The 14,600-nt window shown below is 47.8% G+C and overlaps 1 protein-coding gene across 2 annotated transcripts in view; it reads right to left on the bottom strand.

Moving 5' to 3' along the window:
• Positions 1–2,370: 2,370 nt before the first annotated feature.
• Positions 2,371–14,600, bottom strand: part of sh2d3a (SH2 domain containing 3A) — a 30,174-nt gene continuing 17,944 nt past the window's right edge. For both annotated transcript variants that reach the window (XM_085971745.1, XM_085971746.1), the window contains exons 7-10: positions 13,926–14,097; positions 9,734–9,845; positions 7,866–8,069; positions 2,371–3,894 (exon numbers count right to left, since the gene is read on the bottom strand). In XM_085971745.1, the coding sequence (XP_085827871.1) occupies positions 3,722–3,894; positions 7,866–8,069; positions 9,734–9,845; positions 13,926–14,097 (661 nt within the window). In that variant the 3' untranslated portion in view covers positions 2,371–3,721. The remainder of the gene's footprint in view (positions 3,895–7,865; positions 8,070–9,733; positions 9,846–13,925; positions 14,098–14,600) is intronic.

The raw sequence follows: 14,600 nt of genomic DNA, 5'->3' as shown, positions 1-14,600 counted from the left end.
ATTTTTAAGAAGGTATAAATACTTAATACTGTGCTGTTGTGGCGGAGCCACCAAGGGTCTCAGAACAATTAGTAATAATCCCTTTAACTACAGTGTAGTGCAGCCGCGGACTGCACCTTTAAACTGCCTGTTAACTGTACTGTATTGTGTTTTCCTGCACTCCACGTGATGACGTCATGACGCTGATCACGTGACCGCCAGTGGCGCGAAGAACGCGATGACGTCATGACGTCAGCTTCCAGAATCTTCCAGTAGTCGTCGAGTGCCCAGCAAGCTGAGTAGACCTGTGTACCGTTTCTCCTATAGTTTCCCTGTTAACTTCGTTGTTCATTAAAACCTGTTGATTTGATTCATCGAGTCGAATACCTTTATTCAGATAGGAACCTCCGTTCCTACACTGTCCTGATTTAAAAGGAATATGAGAGGTAAATGCAGACATATAGAAAATCCTCCAGTCTACAGGTGCAGCTCCTGTGTTTGTGAAGTCCCTTAACTATAAACTGACACTTTAACTATTTCCTTGCTCGCTTCCCTCACTGTTCTAACATGCTTTCCATCTGGCGCTTTGCAGAACTGAATTCTTTGAGTTTTCTCGTAACACATGCTTTATTCTTGTCCACATATGTTAAAGATTCCCAAGGCGATTTAACTGGATTTGAAATTTGGAATTAATTTAACACACCTGACATTTCCTGAACCTCTGTAAATATTTCAAAACAACTTATCCCTCAAAGGACTGACCCAGTCTTTGCTCCATCTGCATCGTCCATCGCTGATTCTTCTTCTTGTGATCTTGTTGCATTGCTCCACCTTCCTCTGGCCCCTTTTATACCCAACTGAACCTCATTATTTATAATTATTTGCGACTGAATTCACTTAAAATCATCGGCAGAAGATCTCGAGGGGAGATGGGGAGAATCTTTTTCACTCGGAGAGTTGTCGGGATCTGGAACGCTCGACCTGAAAAGGTGGCGGAAGCTGATTCCATCAATAACTTTAAAAGGGAGTTGGACAGGATGAGGAACTGACAGGGTTATGGACAAAAAGCGGGGGCGTGGGACTGAGCACAACCGCTCTTTCAAAGAGCCGGCACAGGCACGACGGGCCGAATGGCCTCCTCCTGTGCTGTGAGTTTCTATGATTCCATGAATTCTCTATGAGTCACAGGCCTTTTTGTTTCCTGATATCCTTAAAATAATAACTCTTGTCCGTTTCTTTATCTTTTGGCGCCAGCGCATTGCTGGGGGAGTTGGAGGGGCTGCCCCCCTCAGGTGACATGTTAAACCCAGGCCCTCTCTGCCTATCTAAGGGTTCAGGTGGATAGGAAGAAGAACAGCTGTCCTGATGATAATGTAAAGTGGGCGAGTGAAATGTGATGCAGCCAATGGCCGGTAATGGTCTGGTGTGAGTGTCCTTTGAGACACCATGACATTGTTTGATTCATGCTATACTGAACAGAAATTTCCAATTAATGTCTTTATTCTGTTGGTAAAGCCTCTCATTCTTGCCTGGTCACTAAGCGAGAGGACAGTGCAATGATGGCAGCGACATGTGCTGGGTGAGGACAGGACATGCCACATCTGTGATGACTCCCATGATCGAACAGCCTCTCACAACCGGGGAGGAAGATCAGATTCTGAGTAATGTCAGTCACAATAATGAATAGTTGAAACGTTAATACCGTGTGCTTACTGTGGATTCAGTCTTATATTCTGTACAATTGGTTCATCTTTTTGCCGAATCAGGCCAAGAGCAGGAATCACGGAGTAGCCCAGACTACCCACTGTAAGGACCCCTTACTGCCGCATCAGTTAACTCAGCATAGACCTAGGATCTAACCTGGGCTCTTTGCCATCGACTCCCCAGGTAACACGGCTGGAGGGGCGCGGAGGGTGGGAAGGGAGGAAGTGTCTAGTCGTGACACTCCGTCCATCATGAGTGTGGGACAGGCTTGATGGACCAGCTGGTCTTTTCCTTTCCTGTCATTTTTGTATGTTCGTAAAACCCCCCTTGGTAAGCTGGAGCCTGTGTGTGTATTTTGTTCATGTTCCCAGAATCCATGTGAGGACAATAGTTTCTTTAATAGGTCCCGATACAAATGCTGGTTAAGCAGATCCAGCTGTGGAAAGGCAGGAAAGGTTTCCAACACATCAGCTGCTTCCCTTTTATCTGTGATTTCTTTTTATGAATTAAGTTCTTTAACGCCTATTTTGGTCTTATTGAGAACTTTGACCATGAGATTTTAAGACAACGAATAAGTCTATAAAACAAAACATCCCGTCCTGCTGTAGAATTGTGTTACGGGCTCGGGGAGTGACAATTCCCGTGAGAAGCAGTCTGAAAATGGCAGAAACCAAATTTGGCCGGTGATCCAAAAGCTCGTATAGTTTAATTCTAAAGTTCATGCCAGCTGATAATGCCACCGGACTGGCACCAGTCTTGATTTACAAGAATTATTTTATGTTACAACAACTAAAGCCGATTTAACGCACACTGAAACTGTAAATGTATTTAATGAGAGGCCGATGTCAGATTAAGGCAAAGCCCAATTGTCCACTGGGCTGTTGGCCTTCCCACCGGCTCCCAAGGCAGCCTCTCAATGTAATAAGTGACGTCCTATCCAGCATATTTAGTCACTGTCACGGTATTTACAAAGAAAGCCTGCCGAAGGACTCCAGTGGGCGACGTTCCCCCTGTAGATAACCTTTGGGGGGAAGAGTCGATGAGTGGGGAGAATAGAGGCAATCTTTGCAGCGAGGCGTCAATAGAACATGGAAGGCAGAAAGTAAAGCAGAACACCCAACAAGATGGTGGGAAGGAGGGAGGGGGAACTTGGCTTCATCGCCTTCTACGTGACCCGATGAACCTGGAGTGCCACGGTTCATATTCACCCTGTGGGGGGAAATGTTCGCTATCACTGGGGGGACCATAGAGTCCCATTCGTTTTATTCCAATCTAGGATGGTTTGTTGTTCAAAATAGCTACACCCAGGTACATATGACCTCCTTCTCTGCTGGGACGCCTATGATTACAAAACTAGATTTTCAGTTTTGTACTAAACTTTTTGGTAAAATTATTATGAGGAATTTTTTCCCCCCCTAGGGACAGAACATCATTATAGCCCCAACTATCTCTCCCCAGGGAACACTGGGCACGGGATACTGAGCGAACTCTAAAAAAAATAATTCCTGGGATGTGGGCGTCGCTGGCAAGGCCAGCATTTATTGCCCGTCCCTAGTTGCCCTTGAGAAGGTGGTGGTGAGCCACCTTCTTGAACCGCTGCAGTCCCGTGTGGTGAAGGTGCTCCCACAGTGCTGTTAGGGAGGGAGTTCCAGGATTTTGACCCAGCGACGATGAAGGATCGGCCGATATATGTCCAGGTCGGGATGGTGTGCGACCTGGAGGGGAACTTGGAGGTGGTGGTGGTCCCATGCGCCTGCTGCCCTTTGTCCTTCTAGGTCGTGGAGGTCACGGGTTTGGGAGGTGCTGCCGAAGAAGCAAGGTTTTCATGGTCACAAAGTCACTTTTTTGCACATTGAAGAAGAAGGAGATGAATGCACTGAAGACTGGAACATCTCCTACATGGCACCAGCGAGGCTGAGCACACACTCACTATTTGTATTTTTGTTTTTGCATGATGAGGACTATTAACAGTTAGTTCATCACTTGCTTTAGTCTTTTCTCCTGGGCCCAAGCCTCTTTGAGTGTCCACCATGTTGATCTATAGCTCCGATGGACCCAGGGGCTCCAGTTTCCGTGATAAGGCGCTCAGGATTTTATCAAATTTCTCGTATCTCTCATTCTGATTAAGTTCAGTTGCGTTGGCACCCCAGAACAATCTCAAAGCAAATTCGGTCTTGAAGGCCTCTAACAACTCTTCACTAGCTTGAAAATCTGGAAGAGAAAGATTAACATTAACCCCTTCACCTATGTTAACTGAAATGTTATTGCTACCAGGGGAAACAACAGAAAAATGCACACTCAATCCAGTCATTGAATTCCAATGGACTAAATCACTTCTCTGTAACCTCCTCCAGCCCTATAACCCTCTGCGCTCCTCCAATTCTGACCTCTTGCGCATCCTCGATTTTCATCGCTCCACCATTGGTGGCCGTGCCTTCAGCTGCCTGGGCCCTAAGCTCTGGAATTACCTCCTTAAACCTCTCCACCTCTCTACCTCTCTGTCCTCCTTTAAGACGCTCCTTAAAACCTACCTCTTTGACCAAGCTTTTGGTCACCTGTCCTAATATCTCATGTGGCTCAGCGTCAAATTTTGTTGGATGATGCTCCTGTGAAGCGCTTTGGGACAGTTTACTACATTAAAGGCGCTATATAAATGCAAGTGGTTGTTGTTTATATAACACCTTTGTGGTAATGATATAGACCTCACAGAGGAGTCAGTGGACTTGGCCAATGGTACAGTCAATGTGGGAGGTTTTGAGGGTGTGGGGATGGGCGAGGGGAAGGGGAGAGGTGACAAGGTGACGGGGTTTAGGAGGAGAGTCCCAGAAAGTAGGTCCCAAAGGCAGGTGAAGGCAATGCAGGGAGAGGAGAGAGGGGAAGGAGCTAACATTCCCCACTCTTATTCACCACCTGGTGGCTTCCACGGGAAGTGCATGTGTGTGCACACCATGCAAAGGCAGGTTTTGTATTTAAGTGTGATGCCGACTGTAGTCGAATGGCCGACAGGCACTCATTGTCGAGGCTCTGGTGTGAATAATGGCTGAGGTGATGGAGGCCGACCCCCACTCATGGAATCGTACCTCAGCCATTAGTCAACACCTTTAAGAGAGGGGACACAGGTGAGAACATTAGCAACAATGTTTTTTTAAATGGAGTACAGATGAACCTGGTTGGGTACAAAGCTATTTACGACTGGATTATTTTTCTTTGGACATTTCTGGGTTTCAAACCCAAGCAGTGTGTAATCATCAAGGGTCTGTGTCTGTGTGTTAGGAAACAGATGATTTGTTTTTGTTACTTCATTTTGCAGCTATGGAGCGAATAAAATCGGGGATGCGCAAGGGGCCGGAATTGGAGGAGCGCAGAGATCTCGGCGGGCTGTAAGCAGAGCGAGCATTCGCGATCTGTGGAAGGGAGGCCTAAAGAGCTGGAATGTAGTTGCAGCTCCTCCTACAGAACCCAAACAATCCCAGCCTCACAGGAATGCAACCTACTGACCCAGTGTGACACTTCCACTTCCTCTACTGTATCCTTATGGCTTTGAATGATTATGGGAGATGGGCTTGACAGGCAGACTGAAGGGAGTTGCAGGATGTGATAGACAGAGGATGCATTGTAATGTCTGGCTCCCAATGAGCATACACAGCCCTTATTATATGGGAGGATGTGTCAAAGTGGTTAGTGTTACAATGAACATGTCAGACAAGCAGTTCTTTTTACTTTAAAATATTTTCTCAATAATGTGAAATCTATATCAAAGAAACTTTAATCTCTGTAACCTCCTCCAGCCCCACAAACCTCCGAGATCTCTGCGCTCCTCCAATTCTGGCCTCTTGTGCATCCCCGATTTTCATCGCTCCACCATTGGCGGCCGTGCCTTCAGCTGCCGAGGCCCTAAACTCTGGAATTCCCTCCCTAAACTTCTCCGCCTCATTCCTCCTTTAAGACGCGCCTTAAAACTTACCTCTTTGACCAAGCTTTTGGTCACCAGTCCTAATGTCTCCTTATGTGGCTCGGTGTCAAATTTTGTTTGACGATCGCTCCCGTGAAGTGCCTTGGGACGTTTTACTACGTTAAAGGCGCTATATAAATGCAAGTTATTGGTGTTGTTATAAAACAGTTCTCAAGGCTGTCCATCCCTCGAATGAAGTATCACCGGATCTATATTCCACATAACCCACTGACATCTAACCAGCAGTCTTTGCCCAGCTCATAGAATTTAAACTAGCACGATGCTGGCAACAAGTCAGGAGAGGGTGTCAAATCTGCAAACATACATTTTGCCTGTAATATGAAGTGTTCCCCAACTTGGCCATTTTCTAGATCATCTAAAGCCAGATGGGTCATCGTGGCAGATCTGCTGGCTCTACACTGGAGGAACATTGCGCCACTGCTTGTAACAGGATGTCAGTGTAGAGGCATCACGGCCTGAGCCTGCATCACGAGCACCTCCCAGCAGGGCCCATCACTAGTAATTAGAAGCAGGAGCCCGGGGTCAGTCTCCCAATTCCGACCTTGTCTCCACCATCAAGCTTATAAAAAGACTTGCATTTCTATAGCGCCTTTCACTACCTCAGGATGTCCCAAAGTGCTTTACAGCCAATCAAGTAATGTTAAAGTGTAGTTACTGTTGTAATGTAGGACACACAGCAGACAATTTGCACACAAATTAATATCCTATTTTTTAAAAATAATATATGCAAGATTTTTTGAGTCAGTGAGTTTTCCTGTTCAAGTTTTGTATTGGAGTTCAAATATTCTGTAAGATCCCACAAACAACAAAGTGATAATGGCCAGACAATCTATTTTAATGATTTGTTTGAGGGATAATTGGCTCTTTTACAAAATAGTGCCGTGGGATCTCTTGCATCCACCTGAGGGGGCAGACGGGGGCCTTGGTTTAATGAAAGACGGCACCTCCGACAGTGCAGTGCTCCCTCAGTACTGCCCCTCCAACAGTGCAGCGCTCCCTCAGTACTGCCCCTCTGACAGTGCAGCGCTTCCTCAGCACTGCCCCTCCGACAGTGCAGCACTCCCTCAGTACTGCCCCTCCGACAGTGCAGCGCTCCCTCAGCACTGCCCCTCCGACAGTGCAGCACTCCCTCAGTACTGCCCCTCCGACAGTGCGGCACTCCCTCAGTACTGCCCCTCCGACGGTGCAGCACTCCCTCAGTACTGCCCCTCCGACAGTGCAGCACTCCCTCAGTACTGCCCCTCCGACAGTGCAGCACTCCCTCAGTACTGCCCCTCCGACGGTGCGGCGCTCCCTCAGTACTGCCCCTCCGACGGTGCGGCGCTCCCTCAGTACTGCCCCTCCGACAGTGCAGCACTCCCTCAGTACTGCCCCTCCGACGGTGCAGCGCTCCCTCAGTACTGCCCCTCCGACAGTGCAGCACTCCCTCAGTACTGCCCCTCCGACGGTGCGGCGCTCCCTCAGTACTGCCCCTCCGACAGTGCGGCGCTCCCTCAGTACAGCCCCTCCGACAGTGCAGCGCTCCCTCAGTACCGTCCCGCCGACGGTGCGGCGCTCCCTCAGTACTGCCCCTCCGACAGTGCAGCACTCCCTCAGTACTGCCCCTCCGACGGTGCGGCGCTCCCTCAGTACTGCCCCTCCGACAGTGCAGCGCTCCCTCAGTACTGCCCCTCTGACAGTGCAGTGCTCCCTCAATACTGCCCCTCCGACAGTGCAGCGCTCCCTCAGTACTGCCCCTCCGACAGTGCAGCGCTCCCTCAGTACTGCCCCTCCGACAGTGCAACGCTCCCTCAGTACTGCCCCTCCCCTCCGACAGTGCGGCACTCCCTCAGTACTGCCCCTCCGACAGTGCAGCGCTCCCTCAGTACTGCCCCTCCGACAGTGCGGCACTCCCTCAGTACTGCCCCTCCGACAGTGCAGCACTCCCTCAGTACTGCCCCTCCGACAGTGCGGCACTCCCTCAGTACTGCCCCTCCGACAGTGCAGCACTCCCTCAGTACTGCACTGGGTGTGTCAGCTTAGATTTTGTGTTCAAATCTCTGGAGTGGGACTTGAACCCACACCTATTCTGACTCAGAGGCAGGACGTGCTACCCACTGAGCCACGGCTGACACCTAAATCAGCACAAACCAGGGATCAACCCGGTGACCAACAGGAAACGTTGGATTTGCCAATTGTTGGGCGAGGTGCTGCGTTGTGAGAAGCCTACCTTTCAGTTTGGCCTCAGCGTTGGCTCTGTACGTTGCAGCATGAAATGTCACCATGCGAGCTGCCTCCAGCGTCTTCAGCAGCATTGTGCAGCCCTGATCTACGTTGTCCCATGTTTCCGTAACATCAGACACCGATTGGCGCTCCATTAGTGTGATGATGGGCAAAATGTGTGGAACGGTGGTATTTTTTAGAGGAAGCTCAACTGTATTGGGAAAGAAAAGAAAGACTTTGAGAGAAGAGGTGGTAGATGGCAATTCATATACATACAATGCATCGAGAGAAAAAACGTGCATTTCTAGAGCGTCTTTCACGACCACCAGACGTCCCAAAGCGCTTCACAGCCGATGAAGTACTTTTGAAGTGTAGTCGCTGTTGTAATGTGGGAAACGCGGCAGCCAATTTGCGCACAGCAAGCTCCCACAAACAGCAATGTGATAATGACCCAGATAATGTTTATTAGTGATGTTGGTTGAGGAATAAGGTATTTGCCAAGAAGTAAGTATTGGTCCTTGATGCAGGAGGATATGATTTATCGCTGTGATTCCTTATTCTGTGAGCCTCCAATTTCAGTTGGTGGTTCAATGGACTATCTCCAGGGTGCCAGGGATGGAAGAGCAGACAGTGACTCCACCTCACTCTTGGCTAGGTGGCCCAGGAGCTGCGTTGGCAGAGATCTGCTTGCCCTTTCTTTTAATTAGGGAGTCGTGTGGGAAATGGGCAACCTGAAGCTAGACCGAAAGCTTATTTGATCTTCTTCAGGCCGCCAGTCACTGGAATCCACCTCTTTGAGTTGGGATTGAAACTTTTCCAAATTCAACCCAGGGGGTACGAAGCTCTGCCACGATCAACCTTTCCCTGACTCAGACACGTCTCGTCCCGCACCTGTAGTTGTGGCCACCGAGAAGTCAGAGTTCTGGTGGCACAATGAAAAGAAGATGTGAGGTGGAGAGTAGGTGGGAAGGAAAGAATACTGAGGGACATGGAAACACCAGAGGGTACGGACCCACTCCTGAAGTAAAGACTCCACTTTCCAACTTGACCAAATTATCAACAACTTGTGTGGAACATAAACACCAGTTGGGCCGAATGGCCTGTTTCTGTGCTGTAAATTCTACGTACAGGAAACTTTGAGTTATCCGGAGGCGAACCGTCCGGCAAGCTCGAGCCACCGGCAAAAATCAGGAGCTGTTTTTTATTCTTTTCGTTTCTTTTCTTTTCTTTTTTTGAACAGTCAAGCTCTGCAACGTCTGTAGCTAAGCAACAGCTTCAGCTAGAGACGCTACAGAGACACTTGCCGACTGTTTAGAGGCTGTTGCTAAGCAACAGGGTTTGTTGATTCATACGGAGATGAAAATTTCCGTATGTTTCAACATTAACTCTGGAGTGTACGGCAGTTTTGAGGGAACGGCAGCAGCTCGGTCCCGTCGGTGCCGGATAGCACAAAGTTTCCTGTAATTCTATGTAAGTCCATCAGCAGACCCTGAAAGTATTTAAATCATCAAGTGATGGCTTTGCTGTAGGCAAATGGACGTGATCACTTCTAATTTACACCAATTATCCCAACTGATAGGTTTCAACCAGTTGATCACGAGGCCCGGTTAACTATTTTCAGCTTTCCAAAGGCACATCCCAGTCCTTTCGTCTGCAGACATGATTAGGAGTCTCTGCAGATCTGTTTAATTACAGAAATGCGCAGATACCAAGGACATGTGGTGCTTTTTGAAGTTAGTTTCCAAAAAGAAGCCCTGATCTTGTTACTTTATGGGTGGATTTCCGGCTCTGAAATGCCAACGTGTTTGTTTCTGCCCTCGTCTAGTCAGAGCTCCGCATCACCCGACCGACTCTCCCTGGACACGGAATACCTGCCTGTTCCCTCGTTCAAGGATTTGGCGAATGGTTTGAGCTCCTTCTCGAACCTGATGGCGCTGTCCGTGTGATTCCGCCGCAGAGTCCTCCACGTGTGTTCTAGGCGCACGATCTGGAAAGGCAAAGAAAGACTTGCATTTCTATAACGCCTTTCACGACCACCGGACGTCTCAAAGCGCTTTACAGCCAATGAAGTGCTTTTTTTTTAAAGTGGAGTCACTGTTGTAATGTGGGAAACGCGGCAGCCAATTTACACACAGCAAGCTCCCACAAACAGCAATGTGATAATGACCAGATAATCTGTTTTTTTTTATGTTGGTTGAGGGATAAATATTGGCCCCAGGACACTGGGGATAACTCCCCTGCTCCTCTTCAAAATAATGCCATGGGATCTTTTACGTCCAACCGAGAGAGCAGACGGGGCCTCGGTTTAACATCTCATCTGAAAGACGGCACCTCTGACAGGGCAACACACCCTCAGTACCGCACTGGGAATGTCAGCCTACCTTTATGTGCTCAAGTCCCATGGAGTGGGACTTGAACCCACAACCTTCTGACTCAGAGGCGAGTGGGCTACCCACTGAGCCACAGCTGACACTCTAAGGGAAGAAGGTGCATCAACGGTGGGATTTTGCGAGCTCCCCGTCAGAGCCCTTGCCTGGCCACAGGGTTGGATGGTGTCAGACTAACAGTGCGGAAGTTTATTTGTGGTTGGGAGGGATGTCAGAGAGGGCTGCGTAGAGTGACAACGCAAGTCCGAGCCAGAATGGAGATGATTGGGTAATTCCCCCGTCAATCACGCCTGGAGACCCCACTGCTGTAAGTAACTGGGACTGATTTTACGCACATCATTTGTATTGTATAACTATCCTTAACTCACTGTATTTTGCTGGAGAAAGCGCCCTGCTTTCATCAGGAGAAGCTGCTGAGTTCTGTTTGCTGTAGTTTGTAGAGATTCTTTTTTTAAGTAGACTCTGTAAATAGACTTTGTTTGCTGTAAGATAGACTGTTTGCTGCGAGTCCGGCCGTCAGTCCTGCCCTCCCTCCCAACCTCAATTGGCTGGCACAGTGGTGTCAATAGACACAACTACTTTGATGTTTTGGTGCTTCTTATTTTTTGGCTTTTTTCAGGAGAGTTAGCTATGGTAAGGTTATGAGAGTGCAAATGGGACAGGATCACAGCTCCCCCAATGGCTTAGTGAATAAGTACATGCTCTGGGGGTGGGGGTGCTGGAATGCAAAGGGAGGAAGTTAGCCGTTCGTTGTACAGAGCCTTGTCAGACCCCATCTCACTGCGCTCAGTTTTGGGTGCCGCACCTCAGGAACGATATATTGGCCTTGGAGGGGGGGTGCAGCGCAGATTCACCAGAATGTTATCGGGGCTTAGAGAGTTAAATTGTGAGGACAGGTTGCATAAACCTGGCTTGTACTCCCTTGAGTTTAGAAGACTAAGGGGTGACCTGATTGAAGTGTTTAAAGGATTTATAGGATAGATACAGTTTTGGTCTCCTTACCATAGAGGGAGTGCAATGAAGGTTCACCAGACTGGTTCCTGGGATGGGGGGATTGTCCTATGAGGAGAGATTGAGTAGGCTAGGCCTATATTCTCTAGAGTTTAGAAGAATGAGAGGTGATCTCATTGAAACATACACAATTCCTACAGGACTTCACTGGGTAGATGCAGGGAGGATGTTTCCCCTGGCTGGGGAGTCAAGAACCAGGGGTCACAGTCTCAGAATAAGGGGTCGGCCATTTAGGACTAAGATGAGGAGAAATTTCTTCACTCAGAGGGTGGTGAATCTTTGGAATTATCCGCCCCAGAGGGCTGTGGAGGCTCAGTCATTGAGTGTATTCAAGACAGAGAGCGATAGATTTTGGAATATTAAGGGAATCAAGGGATATGGGGATAGTGCAGGAAAGTGGAGTTGAGATAGAAGATCAGCCATGATCTTATTGAATGGCGGAGCAGGCTTGAAGGGCCAAATGGCCGACTCCTGCTCCTATTTCTTATGTTCTTATACGGAGAAACTATTTCCTCTGGAGAGGGAATCAAGAAGAATTGACGTACAGTAATCTTAAAATTAAAGCCAGGCCATTCAGATCAGGAGTGGACATCTGGAACTCTCTCCCCCAAAAAGGCTATGGATGCTGGGAGCCAATTGGAGCTTTCAAGACAGAGATCGATAGATTTTTGTTAGGTAAGGGTATCGAGGGATATGGAGCTAAAGCTAGAAAATGAAGTTGAGGTACAGATCAGCCATGATCTAATTGAATGGCGGAGCAGTCTCGAGGGGCTGAATGGCCTCCTCCTGTTCTGAATACTCCTATGGTCTGACACTAAGTTACCAGGATGGTTCCAATGTCTGGTCTGTGATGAGATAACCGACCTCAGCCAATGAAGCAATAGGGACCTCCAATTGACCTTAGCATCCCTGGGGTCGGGACGGGAAAAATCAGGCAGGTCCCCTGCTGCCAATCGCTATCTGGTGTTTCTGTATAGAAAGTGTGTGTGTGTGGCTATCAGATGTGTAGAGGTGTGGTGCCCTCCACAGTCAAATAGCCACCAGACACCTGCCAGGCTCACACCATAGGGTGTGAAATTGTACCCAATCACGAGTAAGTGCTTTCAGGAGTAATAGGAAGAAAGCATGCATCAAAAATCCTAACCCAAATAAAAGTCATGTCAAGAAAATTTGTGTGCTGAAAAATATATTTAAAAATCATCTCAAGATAGATAAATAAATAGTTACCTGTAAAATGACAGAGACCCTTCAATTGATGCTGTGACAGTGCAGGGCATTAGCAACAATCCTACTATGACAGGCCACAGGCTTGTTCCTGTGACTCCTGCACAGCCTTAAGAACATAAGAAGTAGGAGCAGGAGTAGGCCATACGGCCCCTCGGGCCTGCTCCGCCATTCAATAGGATCATGGCTGATCTGAATCTAGACTCACGTCCACTTCCCTGCCCTCTCCCCGTAACCCCTAATTCCCTTATCTGCTAGGAAAATGTCTATCTCCATTTTAAATTTATTTAATGTTGCAGCTTCCACAGCTCTCTGAGGTAGCAAATTCCATAGATTTACTACCCTCTGAGTGAAGAAGTTTCTCCTCATCTCAGTTTTGAAAGCGCAGCCCCTTATTCTAAGATTATGCCCCCTAGTTCTAGTCTCACCCCTCAGTGGAAACATCCTCCCCGCATCCACCCGATCAAGCCCCCTCACAATCTTATATGTTTCGATAAGATCGCCTCTCATTCTTCTGAACTACATAAGAGAGCAGGAGGTAAAGGCCACCAGGAGTATACCCGACTTACAGCATCATATAGAAGCTTACCGCACAGGAGGAGGCCATTCGGCCCATCGTGCCTGTGCCGGCTCTTTGAAAGAGCTGTCCCAATTAGTCCCACTCACCCGCCCGCTCTTTCCCCATTGCTCTGCAAATTTCTCCCCTTCAAGTATTTATCCGATTTCCTTTTGAAAGTTACTATTGAATCTGCTTCCACCGCCCTTTCAGGCAGCGCGTTCCAGATCACAACAACTCGCTGTGTAAAAACAGTAACCTCATCTCCCCTTGCCAATTACCTTAAATTAAATTAAAACTCCCGCACTGTAGAGGGCTTTCTACCAGACTGAATACCATCTTTGTGGTATCCCAATAATCAAATCTGCTCAACTTAATAATAATTTAAAATAATCAAAACTGGCAGGTGGATCGATAACCAGAGGACACAAATTTAAAATAATTGGCAAAAACACCAGAGCGGGGGAGAATTTTTTTTTTTTAACGTAGCGAGTTGTGATCTGGAACGCGCTGCCTGAAAGGGCGGTGGAAGCAGATTCAATAGTAACTTTCAAAAGGGAATTGGATAAATACTTGAAAAGGATAAATGTGCAGGGCTCTGGGGAAAGAGCAGGGGGAGTGAGACTAATTGGAGAGCTCTTTTAGAGAGTCGGCACCTGCGCGATGGGCCGAATGGCTTCCTTCGTTGCGATTGTATGATTATTCATTTTTACCTCAACGCTCGGCTCAAGAAAGGTACCGGCCGAGGCCGAGCTGTGGCTCTCCGTGTTGAGGAACGAGATGGAGCCTTGGGAGATCTAAAGATCTAAAAGAATCGCAACTAACAAAAAAAAAACCAGGAAAGTGGGAGGAGGAAGAAGAGGGAAGACACGACAACCCGTCCAAATACCTGAGGCAGCTCCAATGCTTTCATCACCGCTGAAAGTCCGAAGAGATCCCCCAAGGAGTCTTTCAGCTCCACTGCCAGTTGGACAATTTTATGAAGTACCGCGGACCTTTGTCCAACACTCCCTGTGCAGCCCAAGATGTCCACAGCAACGCCCAGGGCTATTAAGTGATGTCTAAAAGAAAGAAACCGGGAGAGACAACAAAAAAAGTTTTAAGTTACTTGGTGGCAAGGTGTGTTCTGACGAAAGGTGATGGACCTGAAACGCTAACTCTGTTTCTCTCTCCACAGATTCTGCATTTTCTGTTTTTATTTCTGTTAAAATACGGTCTCAGTTGCTTCTCCAGCTGGGTTGGAATCCACAGCAGACACATAGGACAATAGGCACCTCCCTCTAATGACACTGGTTGCTAAAGCAGCTCTGTTGTTTATATGGAAGTATCTACAAGATAAATTGAGAATATCCATTGGCCAATGATCATTGAGACTATTGTAGATTCATCATAATTATTTTGATGAATAGATGTTGTTTTTTTGTCTTCTTGTAGTTTCAGTGCATCGCACCTCTTCCCTTGACCTCCTTACCTCTTTGACCAAGCTTTTGGTCACCTGTCTGATACGCTTATCAATTACTTCATAAAAGGTGATGAGTCGAAGAAGAGATGATGAGTCGAAAGA

The sequence above is a fragment of the Somniosus microcephalus genome, chromosome 31 (genome assembly GCF_052327205.1).
Source record: "Somniosus microcephalus isolate GS21.2 chromosome 31, FLI_Smic_1.0, whole genome shotgun sequence".
NCBI lineage: Eukaryota > Metazoa > Chordata > Chondrichthyes > Squaliformes > Somniosidae > Somniosus > Somniosus microcephalus.
Note: the sequence above shows the minus strand (reverse complement) of the source record. Positions and strands in the feature narration are given on the sequence as shown.